The 22,586-nt window shown below is 33.5% G+C and overlaps 1 protein-coding gene across 1 annotated transcript in view; it reads right to left on the bottom strand.

Annotated features, from left to right (window-relative positions):
• The window catches only part of LOC144979163 (uncharacterized), a 91,652-nt gene that overhangs the window by 35,548 nt on the left and 33,518 nt on the right, over positions 1-22,586 (bottom strand). The window contains exons 19-26 of the mRNA XM_078925770.1: positions 21,217-21,417; positions 19,586-19,787; positions 14,121-14,191; positions 11,341-11,535; positions 8,600-8,770; positions 3,801-4,046; positions 2,496-2,672; positions 773-873 (exon numbers count right to left, since the gene is read on the bottom strand). Of these exons, the coding sequence (XP_078781896.1) occupies positions 773-873; positions 2,496-2,672; positions 3,801-4,046; positions 8,600-8,770; positions 11,341-11,535; positions 14,121-14,191; positions 19,586-19,787; positions 21,217-21,417 (1,364 nt within the window). The remainder of the gene's footprint in view (positions 1-772; positions 874-2,495; positions 2,673-3,800; positions 4,047-8,599; positions 8,771-11,340; positions 11,536-14,120; positions 14,192-19,585; positions 19,788-21,216; positions 21,418-22,586) is intronic.

The raw sequence follows: 22,586 nt of genomic DNA, 5'->3' as shown, positions 1-22,586 counted from the left end.
AAGTCCATCCAAAAAAAAAAATACTACCAATATCAAAACTAATGCATAACGTAATAACATCAGTTCCATGAAATCAGCATGTCCATATTAGATTAAGCCCTAAATGATGGTTTCAAATATCAAAGTATGTATTCATCATAAACTTGAAAATCCATACATCTGATAGCTATTGTGAGAGCAGGATTGAATTTCCCATTTCGGCTTGTAATTGCCTTTTTCTCAAGTTGTTATATTTTTGGCATATAAAATATAACTCCCACAACTTTAATTGAAATCCAACAAAATTATAAACAAGGCTTTTATCAAAAACATTTTCCAAGCTTTCTTTGATATTTTGAAACTTTTATTTGCTTTTAATTGTTTTATCTTGAAATTTATCAGATTTTACTCTGGAGTTGCGCATACATACAATAAAATTGAAGTCCTGCTTCTCAAAAAGCTTGGGTAAACTTTTATATAATATTATAATCTATCATTATTCCTAATTTAATGTTATTAGTCTTTTAGTTTTTATGTCTTTCTCTTTTTGGAAGATGGTACACAATATGGCCGCAAAACAATTTCAATGTCCATGACAACGGGTGAATATTATCAACGAGTATATATAACAGATATGATTGAAACATTTTTCAAAGACTGCGTTTTGAGAAAAAGGATGTAGGTTTTACCAGATTAACGGTGTAATAAGTGAAGATGAAATGTCTGTTGTAATAAATATCAAACTGATGTAGAAGATCTACATATATTATGTAACATTATAAAGATTACTTACCAGCTAACGTTGCTTCTTGATTTATCAATTTTTACAAGGGCCCCTCTTATTTGGCCAATATCTTTGGCCATGCTGGCTAAAAACCATGACTCAGATGATCTCTGGTAAATCAAAAAAAAAATAATTAAACCAAATGGGTTTGTTGAAAGAATGTTTCCATAGATATTTGTCAATTAGGGCCTACATATAATTATAGTCTTCTCGTCTCTTATTTTGTCTACAATAGTGGTTCCACAGTTTCATTCATAGTCTATTTTTGATATTAACATTCATCTCATTCATTAGGAAACAATCTAAAAATTATGAGAGACGCGTTAAAGCCCTTGAAAACAAACGGTAAGGAAGAAGCTATTTCACCCGACATAATACACGGTGAAGCGCATTGAGAATAGTAAGTCCGTAGAAATACGCAATATAAATGTTCCTATTTATAGATTTTGTTTACCAAAAAATACAATACGACAAGTTACGTTGGAGGGGCAGAGAAGAATAGAAAGGCAGAAGAAGATGTGGGTGTGTGGCAGCAAGGAATGCATCCCATATATCACCAGAATGGCTTCTTACTGAAGGAATTTGAGCTCTATATGAGGAAGGTTGTGACTGTTGTTCGAGTTGATTATCCCTATCAGAGCCCCGCGTTCCTTTTGACACCTTTTGTCTTTTAATAGAGTGAAAAAGAGTGAGAGAAGCAAAGTTTATGGTTCACACTTGGAGTTAGATTGCCATTTCTTATTATTGGTGCCGAAACCCATGAAAGTGATCATTAGAGCGTTTTGAATTATTTTCAAAGTAACTTGGAGTTTTGAACTTTAAAGCAATTGGCAATGACCGACGAAGCTGAGTTCGTGACAGCAAATTGGAGGCGTGCAGTTTGTAGAACGCGTTTAATTAAAAATGTGAAAAAGAACATGATACAATCAAAGAACATTTAGAATCCTCCTTAGGAGATGTAAGAAATTCCCTTAATTCATTGTTATATTCAAGATATGGTAGAATAAAAGATTTTGGAAGAAGCGTTAGAAACAGATATTGAGCAAAGTCAAAGGCAGTCATATCATTTCTAGGCGATAGACGCACTGGATTGGTTGAAAGCTTATTATATTATTTAGCAATACGTGTCAAGTTTTCACCAGGCACTCAGTGTTTCAACATCTCTGGGGTCAAATTGGAGATGTCTTCCCAAATTGGAAGTCAGAAAATTCGACGGTGATTTCTCCAAGTTTTATTCTATGCCAAATTCTACGCACTCATAGACAATACCAATATGCCTGACATTGAACATTTTACATACTTACAATCAATACTGGAAAGAGATTCAAAACAAGGACCTTTTGTTAACTGCCAATAACTACAGACCAGCAAAGGAGCTGTTGGAAAATCGTTTTGTAAGGAAAAAGATCATTTTCGGCCATGTACAAAAGTTATTGAACATTGAATCCACTTTCAATAAAAACGTTAGTTGTCTTTCTGACCCTTTAAATGAGACACAGACCAACATAAGATCGTTGGAATCATTGGATTTGGATGTGGATGTGAACGTGGATGGCGATAGCTCTGTTTGTTCCTTACCTCACTCATCACAAGTTGTCTGCCAGTGAACATGCGTTTACCCTGGGCAAGACAATCTAGTGGAAACGAAGCAATTGAAAATTGTTAAAGGACAAGGGTCATATTTATGTTCTCTACGATATACAATTCCTTCGTGCATATACCATGGACTTACAACTAAGGTGCAACCATTATCCAACAGCATTTCACCACTGGTCCTGTGGTTCCCAATGAGAACAATCCGGGCACGACCCTCCAAGCCGGAGCTGGGAACTGATGATGTCTTTACACGGAGTAGGAACCAGTTTCTATCGGTCGGATGAAAATGATTGCCGGCAAGGTGAGTCCGGAACTAAGGAGAGGAAATTGTGAGAGAGTGACATTAGTTTGTTTTTTTTTAAAGGGAAGATATAATAATTACGTAAACTGATTTTACTGATACATTTTAATCAAATTTTAATGATACACCCTAACCAATCTGTTTGATGGGTTTATGACCAGTCTAAGAGATAACATTATTTATCGTGAAAGATGTGTCATATGCCAATACTGAGAACGTTAATAAAAAAATTGATAATAATAATGAAAATAATAGTAATAATAACAATAATAATAATAAAATAATAATAATATATAATAATAATATATAATAATAATAATAATAATAATAATAATAATGATAATAATAATAATAATAATGATAATAATAATAATAATGAATAATAATAATATAATAATAATAATAATAATAATAATAATAATAATAATAATATAATAATTAATAATAATAATAATAATAATAATAATAATATCATATCATATGATGATGATGATGATTGATGATGATGATGATTATGACGAATGATGATGATGATGATGATGATGATAATATAATATAGTAACAATAATAGTAATAAATAATAATAATAATATAATAATAATAATAATAATAATAATATAATAATAATAATAATAATATTAATTATCTATTATTATTATTATTATTATTATTATTATTATTATTATTATTATTATTATTATCATTACACATTGGGTTGGGGGGGGTCTCACTAACATCAGACGGAGAGGTCATTTGGGAGACCCTTCTAGGGTCCCCCAAACAAGGGTATAAGGGAGACTTTCCTTGGGTCTCCCTAATGCCTACCCCAAATAAAATCAATCTTTTATCGATTGGGGATCGAACGAACCTCAGACCTCCTGATTACCGGTCATCTCCCGCAAAAAAAAATAAATCAGGTGGTCAGATATGCGATCTCCTGTTGAGGAAAACAGATTCTGTTTCGTATATTTTACTTTTTGCTTTGTTTGGCGCTAATTTATAAACACATTTTCAGATCTTTTTCGTTAAAATTTCAACAGTTATGTTCTATCTGTCCTGATAAGCATAATACTTCTATATTTGCACATGACTCCAGTTGAGCACATTTTGTGTATTTATCAAAACATAAAAACTTCTCACATTATATCCAAAGGTTAAGTCTGTTTTTCTAGCCACAATCATGAAGGCAAAGTAAGTCAACCATGCCAGTACAAGAAAAGCTGGAATTCCCATCTGCCGCTCAGGGGAAGCCTCTAGTATGCTCTGAATTTTAACGAGCAGCGTTTCTTTGAAAAACTTTTGATCGGGTACAACATCAGCAGAGTAAATGCCTGATGCTCTTTCACAACTGCATGCAACTTCTCGCAGGCTACTTCTTGACGTTTTCTGGTTGGTAGAGATATAATGATGCATGTTAATAAATCTCAATGACTCGTACTGCTTAGCATTTTAATGTTGTCAAGCTATCAAGTTTACCATCATGATGTGTCATTTTTACATTTTCCTACAATGGCAATTGATTTGTACAATATCAATAACTAAGCACACCTTAATTCATTTTTGCCACATGGTGTTCGAATTTTTAACGCCCAACTGTGATTTAAATTAAATACTATCTTTTAAATATACCCTCACAAACTCGGACTAAAGGCCAGAGGTATGGCCTATCTCGATTTATTAAATTAATATATAAGGTGATGCTATTGGTTCTTGGTTGTATATTTTTACATTTTTGTGCATTTGCATATATATATATATATATATATATATATATATATATATATATATATATATATATATATATATATATGTAAACATTGTCGCCATAAATTCTCAACTTTGTGTTTATATATTTTTATGCATGCCACGTCTGTAAACGAATTTCCATTTTTTGGATGAATAAAGTATTTATTATCTTTCATATATTATTATATTATTATTATAACATGATTAAATTGTGTCAGTGTGCTCGTTATGCTTTACATTCTTTCAGTTTAGCGTAAAGTAGATCAAATGAAGGAAATTTGTAAATGTGGGACAGCTGTATTGTTTTTGCCTCTTACGCAGATGATAGCTAGTTGACTCCTCGCCATGTTGTGTGGACTTGAGCAAGTGAACTCGTCCTAGAGCATTTTGTGTTCTCGGGTCTGGATTGTTCCAGTCTTCTCTTGGAAATATCCTAAAGACAAAATTGAGCTCGGAGAAGAGTCAAAGGAATTCTATTTATATTTATCTTATTTTTTTCCTCTGCTTCTTCCAATTAATCGACCAACTCAGGGAATATGAGTATTACTGTCGATATAAATGATTGAAACTTAGACTATTTTCCAAGTTGTATTATTGCAGTACATGTTTAGATCCTCGACATTGCTAAGTAATTTAGTTGAATCTAAAAATAAATAATCCACAACTGAATGGTGTTTGGGAAAAATATAGATTGTTACCAACATTTGATTGTAAAATGGTGAACTAATCGAAGCTGGACTATCTGGTTTTTATATTTTCAATTAACGTAGGTTGGCTTGTGGGTATTTTGACTGTATCATTTATTCCATTTAAAAAAACTGGAGAATTTGGATCTTTTCTTTGTTTGGCACGTGAAAGCCATCTACTTGTTCATGTTGGCTTCTGTACTGCCTTTATTGAAGGTATAATTGTTTAATACGTATCTTGCAGTATCCTTCTTAACGTTTTCTATGCTTTTTATTTGATATGATTTTTTTCTGGTGTGGTTCCCAAACTGAGTTGGCATAGTTAAGATTTAGTCTGACAAGCGTCATATTGAACTTTCCTTTGATGGCTACTAGGTAGATACACTCAATTTGGTCAGGAAGCCAAGTATGGTATTTCTCTTTCTACATACAGCTTTGTTTTGCTCAAACAATTGGAGCTTGTAGTCAAATATTATTCCCAGGTTCATGGTTGGTATCTTGCACTTTCTTAATTGGAGCTTGTAGTCAAATATCATTCCCAGGTGCACGGTTGGTTTCTTGCACTTTCTTGTGTAAGTGATTTTATCGGTTAACTTTTTTTTGATATTCTCAGTACTTGAAATTTGTCAGGAATTCGTGGGGGGGGGGGGGGAATCAATTCATTTTCCAATTCTTCTCTCGTTGTATAAGGAGTCCAGATCTTTTCTCATTGTGTAAGCAGTCCAGATCTTTTCTCATTGTGTAAGGAATCCAAATCTTTTCTCATTATGTAAGGAATCCAGATCTTATCTCATTGTGTAAGGAATCCAGATCTTTTCTCTTTGTGTAAGGAATCCAAATCTTTTCTCATTGTGTAAGGAATCCCGTTCTTTTCTCATTGTGTAAGGAATACAGATCTTATCTCATTGTGTAAGGAGTCCAAATCTTTTGTCATTGTGTAAGGAATCCAGATCTTTTCAGAGAACTGTCCAGTCATCTTGGCCTATTACTTATTTGTATAGGAAACTGTTGTCTGCAAAAGATGTTATTTTGTTCCTGGTGTCAAGTGTTGGTTGGTTGCCATTTATGTAAATAAGAAATAGTAGCGGACCAAAAACGGTGCCCTGGGACACTCTAGATTGAACATGTAGTGAGTTTGATTCAATTATGGGTTTTGCCTTGTGGAAGGATTCGATCCATTTGTGTGCTTTGCTTGAAACTCTATACTTCTTTAATGTCATTAGAAGCCTTCATGGTCGACCTGAACGAAAAGATTTTTAGAAATTAAGGAGTACGGAATCATAGCTGAAATCATTATTTATTGTTGTTATTAGCTGAGATTTTCAATTTGTTTTTTGTTTTTTTTTGCCTAAAGCCATGTTGAATGCTGTTTATTTAAAATGTAATATAGTTCATCCTTTGCTGCGCATAAGGTTTTCTAAGAGTTTGCAACGTATTAATCTTAATGACAAAGGCCTGTATTTTTCTATCTTCGATTTGTCTGACTTCTCAGTAGCATTATTTTAGCAGCTTTCCACTCATCTGGCATTATGTCTTGATTAAGAGAGTCTTGAACAAGAATTGCGTAAAGTCAAGAGCTCCATTTGCTAGTAATTTAAGGAATTTCCCATGCATCTCGTCTGGGCCTATGGCTTTGTGTTCATTAGTATTGGTGAGCAGTTTTAGAATTCCTTTTTTTCCACTTATGATGTCTGGTATTTTAGGCACTTCATATTGTCACCATCCACAATGATTTCAGGTTGTGTAGTTCAGGAGAGAAAAAAACGGATGCAAATTGTTTGTTAATATCATTCACTTTCTTTGTTGCATCACATTATTGTTGTTCTTCAAGTCTGATTTGTCTTTTTACTTCATTATGTAAGTCCGTAGTTTTTAGAAATTACTTTTGTCATCGTCAAATATGGGAATGCGCTTCTTGACACACCCTCTGGCATTCTTGCTTTACTTTCATAAACTTTTCTAATTTTTGTCTGAGCCACTTTTGTCATTTTTTAAAACATTCTTTTCTTCCTTCGAGTTATTCTTTTTGTTGTAAGATAAAACCAAGGACATTGATAAAGTCGGGTTGTGAATTATATTGGTGCATGGTTGTCGAGTGTCTCTTTAAATTTTTCTTTGGTTTGATTAAGGTCTAAACTGATGTCATTATGGGGTTACTGTTCTTCCAAAGTATCATTTTTACATTGCCCAAGGTTACATTTCTTCCAGAAGTAAAGTTTGTGAAGTGGTTTCTTTATTCATTTTGGTATCAGTGGTGATCTTGTTATACACCGTACCTCCTATTCTAGATAGTAAGTTTTGTTCCGCATTGTTCTGGGTTGTCAGTGAAGAGAAGGTCCTTTGTGTTGTTTTGGGGGAGTTTTAAAATGACCTATATGATCCCAAACAATGGTATTTGCTTTGTCCATGAAATGAGTCTTGGTTGCACTTGATTTCTTTACGCATTAAAAATCACTAACTATCCAGAATAAGGCCTTTTTATTGTTTTCATCAACTTCGGATAGTTCTTCTCATATCATTTCCATGGCTATAATTTCGCTGTTATGTCTGGTGGCCTATACACTAATCCTACGATTATGCCTTTCTTATTTGAACCGTTGACCTTAATTTTGCAAAATACTACTTCTCTTTGTTAGTGCTATGTACATACATGTATAACCTCACCACTTACAAACTCGTTGCTTATAGTTTGAAGCCACCGCCTTCAATGCCGTTTCCTCTGTCTTTTTGGTCTATTTCAAATTAGTCTAGTTCCATCTCTACATTGTTTATTTTATATTTCTACGGAGACTATAGCTATCCGGTCTTTTGTCGCTTACCATATTTTTAAGATTTGAAAATTAATAGCAAGAGTGCATACGTTTGTCTATATACATTTTTATGTATTGACATCACTCAGCTCTTTGTTATTGTTTTAGCCATCCATTTGTGTAATTCTCACTAAATGATATTAATCAAATTATTAAATGTTTAAGGTTACACATCGTTTTGTGTGTTTGCACACTATATCTGACTGGCAGATGTTGTGAGTTTTTTAAACTAAACGCATAGCATCAATATGGGCCTGATTCTGTGTTTTAATGAATAATTATCATGTTTGGGTTGAAGTGTGTAAGTCTGACAGTCTGTGCATGGCCTTCCTAAACTCATGGCCTGATACTGTTAACAAATGACGTCAAAAGACTTGTCTTTGGCCCCAAAAGAAAACAAATCGTGCAATAACTGGTTCATTTTTGGCGGCTCTGTGTGAATCAATATGGTGACTATGCTGAAATCTTAAATAATAAACCGAAAGAGCATAAACTAAGATTTGTTTTGATACCTTGGTCAATATCGTATCTATTAAAGTTTTGAAAATACCAAAGCTGCATCAAGACTTTTCAGCGTACCCTTGTAAATGTTACGTAAAACACTTAAACATTTAAAAATCACAATTTTATTATAGAGCGGTCAAAACACAGCTGCCTGCAAGGCGCACTACAAACAACGTAAAAAAGTTGTTCTTACACAAACATTGGAGTGCCAGACCCTGGAAAACTTATCGGAATAGGAACATCGATCTTGTGTCACCAATATCCGAATATGCCTGATGTCTTGTCTCCCTTCTTTGATAGCATCAACATTATCAAACCTCAAAAGGAAAACATGAAAGGCCTTTGGGTGTCTATATAGATGTTTCTGGGTGGAAATTTTAAAGAATTGACAGGTAACTTATAATCACAAGTATTGTTTACTAATAATCTCTTACGAGCCTCTTGATTTGTATTTGCCTATGTGGTACATTTTGTTAGATCCTATAAAAACGAGGAAACTCACTGACGAATGTTTGCGGAGTAAGAGGTGGTAATAATATCAAAAAACCAAATCAGTGCTGACAAGAACAAAGTTATACTCTATTGATCAGTTCTGCTGTCTAGGTGTAAATCACTGAATTACTCAGGAGATCTTTCAGTATTTGCAAAAAGCGTAAGTGAGCAGCATGTGGTGATGCTAAAGCATTGTGTAATTTCTATATTCACAGATCGTTTAATGTCTCATAAGCCAATGGAATGAAACAAAACGTTCTGCCATCGGAATGCAATCCTCACTGTATACGCAGGATAGATGGGGAAAAAGTTAAAGCAGAGATTTCAACGAAACATTTAGATTTGATTATACCAAATAAAGTCGTTTAATCAATGATACGTGTTAAGTGTTGTGTGGCTATGTGGTCTAGTGGCATGACACTCGCTTTCGGATCGGAAGGTCCTGGGTTCAAGCCTCGCTCGGCGCACAGTTGAGTCCTTGGAAATGGCCCTTTACTCACATTCTCTCACCGTACTCAGGTGTAAAATGAGTAGCGGGGCGTTAACAGCGTTGTCTCTGTACGAAAAAGATTGTAATATCGCCTTTCAGGCGTTTGTCTCGTTCTACATATTAAATGCTGCTGTTGGCCAGGGACCTCTTGTAAAGCACTTTGAGCACGTTCAGTGGATATTGCGCTATATAAAAAAACTCAATTTTTTAGAAGTGTTAATTCAGGCGGCATAGCGACGCCACTTCTGGTCTAATTGTTTGGGCTTCTTTATTGCATTTTTAAAGTGTTGCAAAACATGATTACAAGATGTTGAGTTTTATTCGCTGATTTGAATTCTAAGTTTCAATTCAAGATGTAATTCTTTCATATAATATATTGTTTATTTTATTCAATAGTTGAAAGATTTCATTTAAGAATAGTCATCTGAATCAAAAGTTACTGATGTCTTGTTTTTGTTGCAATTCTATTGTCCCAAGTCTTTATTATAATGAACAGCAATCACTGCATGATCAAGTGAATGTAAAATTGAGCTTTTATATAGCGCAATATCCACTAAATGTGCTCAAAGCGCTTTACAAGGGGCCCCTGGTCAACAGCAACATTTAACATGTAGGACGGGACATAACGCATGTAAGGCGATATTACAATTTTTCGGACAAAGACAACGCTGTTTACGGCCAGGTACTCATTTTACACCTGAGTACGGTGAGAGAATGTAAATAAAGAGCCTTTTCCAAGGACTCAACTATGCGCCGAGCGCGAGGCTCGAACCCAGGACCTTCCGATCCGAAAGCGAGTGTCATACCACTAGACCACATAGCCGCACAATAAAACAACATTACCAGTAATCATCAAGTTACTCATATAAATCCCACTGTGAATGACAAAAATTAAGACGAAACTTGATTACATTTTGACCATAACTTTTGACTGCTAGCGTGTTTTGATTTAACTCTCTCCTTACCAGCTAATTTTAGAATTTCCCCCGAATATTCACACCCACCCAGCTCAAAAATAGACTTTTCTTACTCAAACAAAAAAAGGAAAAAGTGAACTCTACAACACAGTGTTTAGTATTTATAGCTGTAATCAAAGCATTTCTTTAAATTTTGTAATGTACAAGAGAAATCAGAATGAGGAAATTGTCGGTTACATCGTAACGAATGTGACGATTTTCCTATAGGTGGTAAGAAGAGGGTTAAGGGGTTTATGGCGCTTGCAATATTTTAGGTCATTTCAGCGCTGGTAAAAAGGGAGAAGATGGAAAGGGAAAAATGCTAGATTTACAATAAAGCACTTAAGGACAGCTAAGGCAATAGGAAACTAGTTCAAAATAGGGAACAGATTCAGATTCCAAGAGCAAATTATCAACGTGCTTTGTTTGAGATCGCAAATCGTGATACAAGTGCAGGAATACTCAAATCCCTACAGATCACTATATAATTAATACAGTAAAGCAGTAAAATGTGGAAGACATAACAGAGAGATGATTTACAAGGAAAAAATATCACCAACCAATATATACATACATACATTCATAAATATATATATATATATATATATATATATATATATATATATATATATATATATATTATTTTAATATTTACCACAATGTTTGAGACAGTCTACATTAATGTTTTAGGCCTAATTAGCCATCGTCAGGACTGTGTTGGTTTGATATGAGACTCAACAGACTCAACAGATATATATATATATATAATATATATATATATATATATATATATATATATATATAGGAATCCAGCCAAGGCCAAGACATAGAGAGAAATCAACCATGGAAGACAGATATACAAGGGATAGTAGACACAGCAAGTCACATCCCTACGTACCGTTGGAGATCAAAAGACCTCAACCACACCTGCTGGCGTGTACAAATATATAAATGACGTTAGAAGCCCTTAGTATTACATAGACCTTGAACTCTTACCTTGCTCACATCAGAAACATAGAAGACAGCATCCTTAGATATGTCAACAAAAGTCTTCTCATCTATGTCAAAACTAATGTCGATGATGTCTTTGGTGCTCTGCACCAACGTTTCGTATAAAGACACTTTCACATGCTTCAATTCCTTGGGAAACTTGTACACTACGGTTCGATGGATTTTGCTGTCTAATTTAACCTGCAGAGAATACAAATAAGATAAAGATAAGATAAGATATACTTTATTCATCCAAAAAAATGGAAATTCGTTTACAGACGTGGCATGCATGAAAATGTATAAACACAAAGTTGAGAATATATGGCGACAATGTATGTATGTATGTATATATATATATATATATATATATATATATATATATATATATATATATATATTATATTATATATATATATATATATGTGTGTGTGTGTGCAAATGCACAAAAATGTAAAAATATACAACCAAGAACCAATAGCATCACCTTATATATTAATTTGATAAATTGAGATAGGCCATACCTCTGGCCTTTAGTCCGAACTTGTGAGTGTATATTCAAAAGATAGTATTTAATTTAAATCACAGTTGCGCGTTAAAAATTCGAACACCATGTGCCAAAAATGAATTAAGGTGACGTGTTGTCTTTGTTTTTATAGATATAAGGCGACGGCTCCTCATGGAGAACTTAATATATTTGTGAAGGGGTGATCGCCATCCTTCACAACTTTCTCCATTTTACTTAGACAAAGTAATATTCTATTTCCTTTTATCTAAATCGGCAAATATAATTTGATGTCTTCTTTCTTAATAAATTGAATTCAATTTGACATCAATTGATGATATCAAATGGATAAATGGATAATTGGATAAATGGATAATTGGATAATTGGATAAGGCATTGCGGAGGACTCATTTTATGTCAAGGTGCTGGAATCTTATTTCTGTTTTCTTTGTAAAACATGTTTTCTGGCCAAAATTTTAAAGACAATTTTTTTTCCAGGGAACGACAGTTAACTGGTTAACAAGAAACATAACCTCGATTGTGCGGCTTATGTTGTCTTGTGATAAGACACTTGCTTTCGGATCGGAAGATCCTGGGTTTGAGCCGCCCTCGGCGCATAGTTGAGTCCTTGGAAAAGGCTCTTTAATTATATTCTCTCACTGTACTCAGGTGTAAAATGTGTACCTGGCCGTTAACAGCGTTTTCTCTGTTGGAAAAAAATGTAATATTGCCTAAAGGCGTCATGTCTCGTTCTATATCTTGCGTTTTGCTGTTGGTCGGGATCCCTTGTAAAGCGCTTTGAGCATGTTTAGTGGATATTACGATATAGAAATGCTCTATTTAAAAAAATGGACAGGTAGGTTATCTTGGTCTCTTTTTACACTTAATAGAATCAAAATACAAATTTCCAGGGAACGATTAAAAAGAGCGTATCTATTCATTTCTTTGTATAATCATTTCTAAATACTTTGAGCTTAAAGAATGGCGTTCCATGACATTCAACCTCTGTAGGGAGACGGAACTCCGGTTTACCAATGGATACCCCGCATTATTTGTGAGTAAATAACGGCCATTATCAACAGGCACTCATCTACTTCAATTCTGATACTATTTTATAATGGAAATAAACATAGATAGAGACCAATCTTTTGAACAATCAACAATCAAAATCGATCCTGTTATAAAGTCTTAAGCTGCCCGTAAATGGGTCTGGCCTGCATCATACATATCTAATCACACAATGCGGATCATACATATCTACTCAAATAATGCGGATCATACATATCTAATCAAATAATGCGGATCATACATATCTAATCAAATAATGCGGATCATACATATCTAATCAAACAATGCGGATCATACATATCTACTCAAATAATGCGGATTATACATATCTAATCAAACAATGCGGATCATACATATCTAATCAAATAATGCGGATCATACATATCTACTCAAATAATGCGGATCATACATATCTAATCAAATAATGCGGATCATACATATCTAATCAAATAATGCGGATCATACATATCTAATCAAACAATGAGGATCATACATATCTACTCAAATAATGCGGATTATACATATCTAATCAAACAATGCGGATCATACATATCTAATCAAATAATGCGGATCATACATATCTACTCAAATAATGCGGATCATACATATCTAATCAAATAATGCGGATCATACATATCTAATCAAATAATGCGGATCATACATATCTAATCAAATAATGCGGATCATACATATCTACTCAAATAATGCGGATTATACATATCTAATCAAACAATGCGGATCATACATATCTAATCAAACAATGCGGATCATACATATCTAATCAAACAATGCGGATTATACATATCTACTCAAATAATGCGGATCATAAATATCTAATCACACAATGCGGATCATACATATCTAATCACACAATGCGGATTATACATATCTAATCAAACAATGCGGATCATCCATATCTAATCAAATAATGCGGATCATACATATCTAATCACACAATGCAGATCATACATATCTAATCACACAATGCGGATCATACATATCTAATCAAACAATGCGGATCATACATATCTAATCAAATAATGCGGATCATACATATCTAATCACACAATGCGGATCATACATATCTAATCACACAATGCAGATCATAAATATCTAATCACACAATGCGGATCATACATATCTAATCACACAATGCGGATTACACATGTCTAATCAAACCATGCGGATCATACATATCTAATCAAACAATACTTACAAAGAGAAAGTGGCAGTCAGAGTAGAATTGCTTATCTTTTATATTGTAGCCTATTTCAACGTGATGATAATCTAACCGGGAGAGAGAAAAGAAATTGTATAAGCCATTAACAGATCATGAGTAAATATAAAAGACCTATTAGGTAAATTAACCAATTAAAAATAATTGAGCTTTCATATAGAGCAATATCCACTAAATGTGCTTGAAGCGCTTTACTGGCCAACAGGAACACTTAATATGTAAGACATGACATGACGCCTGTTAGGCGATATAACTTTTTTTTCGGACAGAAACAGGTACTCATTTTATGTATCTAAAAATTTGGCCAGAAAACTCGTCCTTCCATTATTGATAGATTTAAATGGCCCAATCGTAGAATTACCATTTTTCAATATCTTTTTATGAACGATTGTGTTCATAAATTTTTCGATAGGTTTCACTGGGATCAAATTTCATATATATATATATATATATATATATATATATATATATATATATATATATATATATATATATATATATATATATATATATATATGAGCCAAGGTCAAAAGGTGCCAATTTTTTTTCTCAAAATAAAAGTGACATAATAGTCCATTCATGTTTCTATATGTGTAGCAAAAACCCTGTACTTCATGAATGAAAGGCCCCTTAGATAACTTTAAGGTCTACCGCAGCATAATATCGTCAACAATACCTATAGGTTGCTGGTGTCACCTGTGACCGGTGACACCAAAATGAGACAAAAAACTCAATAACCAAATGATTTTTGTTGAGTATCAAACTTTATTTAGTAAGTTATAGACAAAAAGACACAATCAACAACAATCATAGTAAAATGATATTACCAACTATTGGAGAAAATGTTGCTTTTTGGTGTCATCGGTCACAAGCAACATAGAATGCAAATATATTATTTCATAAAAATGTTTGTACATTAACAACAACAACAATATTGCATATGCTTATTACCAGCAATGTTCAGAAACTTTTGGAATAAAATGTTGGGAAATAATGTGACCAAAGCATATCTTATTTAGCGACATTGTGTCACTTGTGACATTAGACCGATGACACCATTACTTATGTCACAAGCAATACCAAATTGCAATTTCGACAATATATCATTAATTTCGGTCAAACCAGTGTAATAACCACAGATAAATATGGAATTTAATAATATTTCAGAAACCAAAGACTTCAAAAATAGAAATATACATGGAAAATAGAGAATCTGAATGTGACTTGTGACATACGACCGGTGACACCATTACTTATGTCACAAGCAACACCAAATCACACTTTATTCCATAATATATCAATATTTTCAGTAAAAAAATCACAATAACCTACTCTAAAATGAAATTCAATAATACTTGAAGAAACTAAATACTTTCAAATTGGAAATATACTTAGAAATTAGTAATACCATTGTTGCTATTACTTTGGTCAAAATCGGCACTAGAACGCAATTTTGCCTCAATAAATCAAGAATAGCAACTGAACACATGTAATATAGCCTGTTAAATGTAATTCAATGACATTTCAAGTTTTGAAGAACATGAAAACAGAAATACATTAGAAACTTCAAACTTAAGTGTCACCTGTGACATTTTAACCAATGACACCAATGGTCACAAAAAGTACCAGAAGTCACACAAACACTAGATAAATATCAGCCATGGTAATGAATTCATGTAACCATACGGTAACATCCACCCTACTGCTCAAATCTGCTAGTTTGTAGTAATTTAGTGTGTTAATAGTAAATCAAATCAAATTTCTTGACAACCCTTCTTTTATCTGGATTCGTCAAAAGCTTGAGTTTTGTCTTTTCCTTGATTGATACAACCCTGAAACATAACAAATTAGAATTACAAGGAAATAATTAACTGTGTCAAAATCACAGTTTTATGTGAGATGTCATAATATCATATTTGTAAATAGAATAACAGCTGAAAACATAATTTTTTGGTGGCACTTAATAATATCCAATATCAAGTGTTGCTTGTGACAATGTAAAATAGCGATGACACCAAAGTTCAACTTACCTTTTCTGCCTGGAGCCACGCTGGAAAGGCAAATGAAAGTGCTGCACTTCAAAGACTGGTAAGAAGGGTTGATCAAAATTGCGAATCGCCATTTAACGAAACAAACTTCCACGTGTTCACGCATGCCGTGTTGCTTGTGACAAATGACACCAAAACCAATAAACTTCAATATCGGCACAACAGTATACATTTACTCCAAGATTTGAGTTCAGATAGTAAATCTATGCCTTTTCTCATAATAAAACATTTTAAAACCTTAAACATGAGATTTAAAGTTTCGTGTCGAGTCTTAGTATTGTGCTGTGTTTGATGACACCAAAGGTCACAAGCAACACCAACTTTTTAAGAACTCTATATGAAACTTATCAGATATGTAATATACTGCAATTGCGTTTAAAAGTAAATTTTGACTTTATACTATTAGTCAAACTTCAATCACGTGAGCTAAAACATCACATTTAATTTCTACATGATTTCTAAAAAGGTGATGCGTTGACCTCGTTTTAAGCACATGCCAAACAGCATTCAGATTTCACTTTCAAGTTGTTTATTTCATATTCTGTTGAACAGAGTATGTTGAGCTATCTCATTTTATCTCTTCTTCATATTATCAATTGATTACAAGCATTAACCCAATGAAAACAGCCCACAATTAAGTAAAAATCAAATGTTGTTAACACTGGTATCAGGCGGGCACCTTTTGACCTTGGCTCATATATATATATATATATATATATATATATATATATATATATATATATATAATAATAATAGATCTTTATTGTCCATAAATATGGCAATTTGTCATTTAGTTACACTTGTTATAATGTTAAACGATAACTAAGATTGAACAGATATTTCACTCCTACTTATTTTCTCTTCTCTCTCTCTCTCTCTCTCTCTCTCTCTCTCTCTCTCTCTCTCTCTCTCTCTCTCTTTCTTTCTTTCACACGTGCGATATACACAACATAAACATATTCATTTCGTTTTCAATTTGTTACGATTGTGGCAATTCGACACCAAAAATTATCATCATTATCAATTGGTCAGTTAATCTTACATTAAATAAATTAATCAGTTAATCAGTCAACGAATCAATCCTTGGTTTTTCTGTACCATATGAAATATTCAAAATTTTTATTGCTGATGGAACGAACGTTGATTTATACTTGTTATTCTACATTTAATCTGACAAAACCTTCTCCCAGATGGTAAAAGACTAAATTCATGGTATAAAATATGTTTTTTATTGTTGGTAATTGAGAATGCTTTCCTTTCTATTGCTTTTCCATGAATTCTTTCTACTCCATCAAGAGGATGGTTTATTATTTTTGATGCCTCTTTGATAGATTTTGAAATTTTTGATTTATCTTTAAGTCGGCATCCTCCAAACCATATGGTGCAGCCAAACGCAATTACACTTTTAATCAATGAGTCATAAACTCTTAACATAGTTTTCTTCCTTACTTGAAATGTTCTCAATTTCCTTAGGATGTATAATCTTTGGGCAACTTTCTTAGAAATTATATTAATATGTTGAGAGAAATTGAGGGAACTATCAATGGTTATTCCTAAATATTTAAAATAGTCAACTATCTCAACATCATCTTTACCGATCGCCACACACTTTAAGTCGTTTTTATTTTTTACACCAAACACCTGTTCTTTCGTTTTTTCAACATTTAATTCAAGCTGATTTTGTTTACACCAATCGGTGAATATATTTATTTGTTTGAAATAATTCTTTTCGGTAACTTTATCTTTTAATAAGCCAAGAATAGCAGTATCATCTGCATATTTCACTATAAAACAATTTTCAAAGGATGGTCTGCAGTCGTTGGTGTATAAGATGTAGAGGATTGGGGAACTCACACAGCCTTGGGGACATCATATATATTGAATCGTGTTTGATACAAATATGGTACGAAAAGTGCCCGCTCGACATGTAGTAATGGAGCGAATTATTATTTTAATATTTACCACAATGTTTGAGACAGTCTACATTAATGTTTCAGGTCTAATTAGCCATCGTCAGGACTGAGTTGGTTTGTTGACTGCTGTTGCTTGTTGAAGTGGTTCCGGTTTGTAGTTGATTAACAAGAACTTCCGGCGATGTGGACACGTACCGTACATCTCATTTTTCGTGTTGAGTGTGGCTTCATGAGGGTGTTTGATTATAGTATATTTCTCTTCCAGGCATAAGCTACATTGTTTTGATGTTAGTGTGCATCCTGTTGCTTTAGATAGAATTTTCCATGAAATGTTGTGGTACAAGATACAACCTCCACACCTCAACATTTAGAAACACTAACCAAAAAAAAACATCCACAAAACTCAGCGAACATATTTGGAAAATAAAAGACAACAAACTAGACCACATTTCATGGAAAATTTTATCTAAAGCAACAGGATACACAGGGTTACAGGACCAAGATGTATGTTGTTGATTGTTGTTCATGAAGACTTTTCAAGATGACGATGAAAATTCATGTTAATCTTTTGCAGCGTAATTGGAATTTTGATTATACTATTTGTATTATTGATACAATGCGTTTAGTAAATATACCCATAACATACGCCTGCCAGCTGGGTATAACGTACCAACACACAAAACTATGTCTAACCTTTAACCTTTATATTCTGAATATACAATTTCGTGAGAACTGCTCATAAAAATGGCTGACAAAAAAAAACAATAACAAAAAGATGAGTAACGTCAATTTCGTTCTATCTATCATCCAGAAAACAGTCAACACCCCTTTCCCAACCGATTTGGACAATTAAGATTTAGAATGATAGTATTTTGTATCATGGATCGATCATATTATTTCAATACAACGTACTCATGGTGTGTCAAATAATATTAGTCTCCTGATTCGGCCCGTATAAATCGCCACTGGACAATGAGCGCATAATATTTATTAATATGACCGACTACGATGATATCACTCCATTCTTGTCACAAATATTGATCATAAATGAATAAAAAGCCGTCAAAAAACAAAGAACATATAACCATTTCAGGCCCTAAATCCTTCTTCAACCGACGACAACCAAACAAACAAAAAGCAAAACAAAAAAAACAAACACAAAACACCCCAAACAACTGAAATAATGATACTTAATTTTTTGTTTAATCTGCTGGAACATGGAAGTTTCCAGATTACTGTACCATGGATTGCGTAGTTACAATTATATTTACTTACAAGCATACTTCTCTCTCTCTCTCTCTCTCTCTCTCTCTCTCTGACTTTCTTTCTTTCTTTCGCGCGCTCTCTCTCTCTCTCTTTCACTCGCCTTCTTCCCACCCCTCTCTCTTTCTCTCTCTCTCTATCTCTCTCACACACACACACACACACAAACACACACAAATTAAATAACAAATGACAATTATTCATTTCAATAATCATTTACCTGAAAGTCCATATTCTTGGTCTATAAATTGCTTATAATCAGTCTTGAAACTCAATTTTAGATAATTGTTTTGTCGAAAATTGCTCACAAGAGACTGATCTAGTTTTTGGAATATGTTGATGATGACAGTTCCCATTTCTTGGTAGTTTGAATGGTTTGAAATCCATAATTTGTCCAACAAATCTTCACGTGTATAGTATATCTAAAAGAATCAAACAAATATAATATAACACCAAGATTACAGAATGGTTTATGACTTCTGTGATAGACATTTATGTAAAGACATAGAAAAAGTAGAGCTTATCTAAAAGCTAAAAATGAACACTTAAGTTAGCTCTTGACAGATTATTCAAATTTGTAGTGGATCACTCACTCGCTCACTCATCCAACCCTGTTGCACCGTCTGGTGATTGGGGCAAAGGCAAAGGATTGCCATCGTCCTTGAACTTTTGCCTCAAACGGTATTTGGATCCTACCTTTCATCAGACGATATTGATTTCGTCACTAGAAAAAGATCTCACCGTAAAAGGTCGTACAAGAAGCGTTAGAGACATGGTCTTCTTGTAAACACCGATAAAACCGACATTACGAAACTTGACAAAGACGAACAAGATTAGAAAAAGACGAAAAGGTGGGATCATTAATTGGAGCCAAAGGTAGACGTAGAATGATGAAAACATCTGTCCATAGCCGTCCTCAAGATGCTGACACACGTATGGTGTAGACACAGTCTTAAACGAAAAAACAAAACTAAAGCATATACAAGAGCCTTGTTAATTCAGTATTTATTTACAACTGTGGAACATGGGAACGAACTAAAAGCAAATAAAGTAAACTAGATGTCTTCCATTGGAAACAGTTCAGGAGAAGTCTAAATATCCACTTCCCAACCAAAATAAGTAATAAATCGCTGTACATAAAATGCGAAAAACACCGCTATGTGTTCAAATATTGGAAACAAGATGGCGGAGACTATTTGGACACATTTAAAGGAGAGACTGAAATATTCCAGTAAATAAGGCGATGCCATTATTCTTTACACCTAGCAGACATAAAAAAATACAAATGCAGACCCACAAAGAGCAAATGCACAACGATTTTTTTTTAAAAGACCTCAAGCGCCTAGATGACACACAAGAGCTGAGATTCGAAAAGGATTTAGAATACATGAGATCCATCGCAGCAGACCGTCATCGGTGGAAAGAACTCACTCAACAAAAGAGAGAAGCTGCCAAAGTGATTATTAGGAGGCGATCGGAAATAAGTCAAGTAAGTCACGTTGAACGAATACCGCCGTGTGAGCAGAAAAATCAAGCTAAAATTAGATTTGTACAATAACGGCTACAATTACAATGAAAACTTGTTTAGGTCTTAAAAAACATTTTTCTCGAAGATTCAGAAACTATAAAACTTGTAATCAAGAGGACAATAGCAAAAGCAAAAAAAAAAAAAGCCTCACACTTTAAAGATCTGATTTAAATACAAGATAGTAAAATATCATTAAAAATAGGAGTTTTTGTGTACTGCTGTTTATTAATTATGATTCTTTTTATCTTGGATGTTGGTAGGAGTTTAACAAAGAGTGGGACTTCTTTTTTTTTTGTTTGAATGAGAAATTATCTGCGACTCACCTGAATAAAAGGAACTAGGTCAATGAGATTTGTTTGAGTTTTCATGTTATCATAAAGTGCTTTATTATTAAATCTCACTGCCGTCAGACCGTACGAACTCCTTCTTGTTATGTAGAAATCTGGCATATTGTAAATTTTGTCAGGGCCATCTTTTGCCAGCATTGCCTTCATTATATAATGCCACGTCTTCCCTTTGCAAATCTAAAAGAACAGGACAACATTTTTAAAAATAAAAATGATTACATGCTTTAACTTGACACACAAAAAAAGGCACCACACACAATGTGTGTATACAACGTAAGAAAAAGATCTGAAAAAGTGAGTATGAAACTGTGCCAGTCAACGAATGAAAGAAAAATATAAGAAAAGTAACCATCCCTGAAAATCAATCTTCCTCGACTGAGGATCGAACCTCAGATCTAATTAACGTCTTAGGTTTGATCCCCAGTAGAGGAAGACTGATTTTTGATGTATTTATTTTTCTCTTGTAGCTTTTATCTTGCTTTGTCTGGCACTGTTTTATACAAAGTTATTCAAATCTTTACTTTAAACCAGTGACTGCTCCCTAATTTGTCACTTAAACTATACAACCTACATAAATTATTTCTAATTTTACAAAAAGCAATACACAAATAAATGAATAAATACATGTGATAAAGAACTGAATGTACATATAAATAAAATTGTAAAAATTGCACTTGTAAGAAATGAAGACTTGACTAAATTAATAGATTAAATACATTAAAAGTTTTTGAAAATGTCCCTCTAAATTCTAGAACTATTCATTTTGTAGAAAGTGTCCTTAAGCTTTTTTAAAGATGTCCTGCGACGAATTACGCATGATCTGTGTGCTGTAGATTTTAGCAATAAATAATGATAGAGCACTTTCTTTCTCACACAGTTTTTCTCTGTTTTTCAAACTTTTTGTTGACGTTAATGTCACATTCAAAAAAAAAAAACAGATGCGACAGACTATTCCTCAGTGGAAAACATCGCTATATCGACCGTAGCCATCGTTATGTTATAGCCTGACACTGAAATCCAAAAGGACTGGCAGTTTGACGTCATTATTTGTTTTTTGCACCGCTTAGTGAGTTGTCGTTAGTAGAGCTCATGGAAACAAGTTATTTCATTGGTTGAACTATTGAATTCAACTCACGATTTGTTTTCTTTTGTGGCCAAAGACTGGCATTTTGACGTCATTTTTTGGTCAGTGTCAGGCCATAACTTTACGAAGGCCACGTATCGACCCAGCTTGAAGTATATTCAAGGTATGGATCAAAATATCATTGCCAGCGTTGTTGGAGAAAATCATTGGTCGAAATGCCTGGAGAAAACTATTGACTCTTGCATCCCATAACCCCACCCCC

Source organism: Berghia stephanieae, chromosome 9 (assembly GCF_034508935.2).
Source record: "Berghia stephanieae isolate SIO BIC M18660-M18661 chromosome 9, UCSD_Bste_1.3, whole genome shotgun sequence".
Taxonomy (NCBI): Eukaryota; Metazoa; Mollusca; class Gastropoda; order Nudibranchia; family Aeolidiidae; genus Berghia; species Berghia stephanieae.
The sequence above is the reverse complement of the archived record's forward strand: the minus strand, read 5'-3'. Positions and strand labels throughout refer to the sequence as shown.